Raw genomic sequence first — 2,500 nt, forward strand, 5'->3', positions numbered from 1 at the left:
TCATTACGACCCGCGCCCAATCTCAGCCGCGCGCCCCCCGACTGCTAATCGGCCAATTAAATGGGCCACATTACGCCATGCTCTCTGCCCGCCATCTTGATTCCATGCCTGCACGCTCGCTTGCTCAAAGGAAGTTCTCTTCCTGTGTATCCGATGGGAATCTTATTTTTTAATCTCTGCTTGCTTGATGCGTCCGCCATCTTGATTTCCATTTCTTTTGATGTTGGAGTGATTGGTCGCTGTCGGATGTTGGCCGGGCGCGCTGTGCATTCGCGATCGAGAATGATTGATGTCGTGGTATGAATTGCATACACACACACACGCCCACGCACGCGCACGCACGCACGCACGCACGCACGCACGCACGCACGCACGCACGCACGCACGCACGCACGCACGCACGCACGCACACACACACACACACACACACACACACACACACACACACACACACACACACACACACACACACACACACACACACACACACACACACACACACACACTATAAAAACACGCAAACACATCCACACACTCATATCCACACACACATTCACATCCAATCGCGCACACATGTGTATTTACGCATCTCATCATGACAGTTTCCATGACTCCTTATATGCATTATATTTTAGTCTATCGTTGCCAGTGAGAGCGCTATTATTACCTACATTATTGTCTTTTGCCAGATTTTTACATTTGTCATCGTTAAAGTTCAAATCGATAACAGGTGATTGTCAGCATTTATTCGTATCATTTATCATCTTTTATTATGATGTTATTTTTTTATTCTATCAAGGTTATTGCTGTTGATATCGTTATTAGTAGCACAGCGGTCTCTGCAGCCATTATCATACATCATAGGGATTATGCGCTGAATTGCATTATAGGACTAGCAATGGTGATGGTGGTAGTAGCAGCAGTAGCAATATTGATGGTATTGGTAAGGTTGGCAATGACGATGGTAATCATGATTATGGGAATGGTAATGATGGTGGTAATGATAGTGATGATGATGATATGATGTTAATGATACTAAAGATGATATTACGATGATAATGATAGTAATGATAATATTATGATGATGATAATGGCGATAATAAAAGTAATGATATTGATAAAGATAATGATGATGTGATGTCGTTAATAGTAATAATAATAATGATATGATGATTATAGATAAATGACTTACACGCACCGCTGTTGCCCACTAAATGATCACTTCTTTTCTTTCCAGACGAGGCGAGCCAAGGAACCAGCATAGGTATGTACGGAGCACGAAAAGACGTGTACATGTATGTATCAGTGTCAGCGTGTAGTGTGTGCGCCCTTTTTTTGTGTGCGTGTTTGTATGCGTACGTATATGCTTGTTCACATGCAAGCTCGAAAAATGACCTGTCTTGCCTTACGCGACAGGTTATTCTTCGTTGTGAGAAGTACACCGAAAAATTATTAGTCATGTACGATAAAGAATAATGATGATAATATAATAAAAAAGAATGGGAGATGCAAAATTGGGGGGAAAACGTGCATTTCTTAGAACATTTTTTATTCGAGTCAACTGATTTTTTTCTTATTCTTTCTTTCTTTTATTTTCCTTTTATTCTTTTTATTTTTTTCCTTTTTTTTCTTTTTAATATCTAGTTGAGGCTGACAGTGACGTACGAGTTCGTGGCACAAATTCCAGAATTATGGGACTTGAGTTTTGAACTATTTGCTTATCTGTGCTATATTTTTGTGGTGTATTTTGTAGGTTAGATCTAGGATGTTTTTAGAAATTTGTTTTTAGAAAGAAATTCATGTTTTTTCTTCATATTTCTACGTGAATAGGAAGTTTTGCGCATATACATACATCCATGTAGACACATGCACACACGTACAGCCTCACATTCTCTCTCTCTCTCTCTCTCTCTCTCTCTCTCTCTCTCTCTCTCTCTCTCTCTCTCTCTCTCTCTCTCTCTCTCTCTCTCTCTCTCACTCTCTCTCTCTCTCTCTCTCTCTCTCTCTCCCCCCCCCCACACACACACACACAGAGGGAAGGGAAAGGGAGAGAAAGAGAGAGAGGGGAGGGAGGGAAGGAGATGGAGAGAAGGAAAGAGAGAGGAAGAGAAGGAAAAAGAGAAAAAGAGAAGGAGAGAGAGAGAGAGAAAGAAAGAAAGAAAGAAAGAAAGAGAGAGAGAAATAGGGAAAGAGAGAGAGAGAGGCCGGCATCACCCACCCCGACACACATTGTCGACGAAAGCACGGCGGCCGTCCTACCGGTTCCTCTGCCTTGCTGTAACGCAGAGATGGCCCATGTAGGGTTGGGGGCCATGTGGGCCATGCGGAAGAAAGACGTTCTATAAACCTTGGCCGCGTATGTGGAGGCATTACTGTGGCGTCTGGCTTAGTTATGTTGTTTTGAAGACTGGAAGACCCACAAACATTTTCATTTTAATTGATACGAATGCGCACAGCCTTGACAATTTCTTTCGTGTTAACCTTTTAGAAAATCAAATTG

The 2,500-nt window shown here is 42.2% G+C and overlaps 2 protein-coding genes across 2 annotated transcripts in view; both read left to right on the plus strand.

Annotated features, from left to right (window-relative positions):
• LOC113811889 (uncharacterized) overlaps window positions 1-2,500 on the plus strand; it is a 159,649-nt gene that overhangs the window by 77,595 nt on the left and 79,554 nt on the right. Inside the window, exon 2 of the mRNA XM_027363737.2 lies at window positions 1,238-1,264. The gene's annotated coding sequence lies outside the window, so the exon portion shown is untranslated. The remainder of the gene's footprint in view (window positions 1-1,237; window positions 1,265-2,500) is intronic.
• Window positions 283-2,500, plus strand: part of LOC138863542 (uncharacterized) — a 5,025-nt gene continuing 2,807 nt past the window's right edge. The window contains exons 1-3 of the mRNA XM_070127714.1: window positions 283-297; window positions 865-985; window positions 1,238-1,264. Of these exons, the coding sequence (XP_069983815.1) occupies window positions 283-297; window positions 865-985; window positions 1,238-1,264 (163 nt within the window). The remainder of the gene's footprint in view (window positions 298-864; window positions 986-1,237; window positions 1,265-2,500) is intronic.

The sequence above is a fragment of the Penaeus vannamei genome, chromosome 12, assembly GCF_042767895.1.
Source record: "Penaeus vannamei isolate JL-2024 chromosome 12, ASM4276789v1, whole genome shotgun sequence".
Lineage (NCBI taxonomy): Eukaryota > Metazoa > Arthropoda > Malacostraca > Decapoda > Penaeidae > Penaeus > Penaeus vannamei.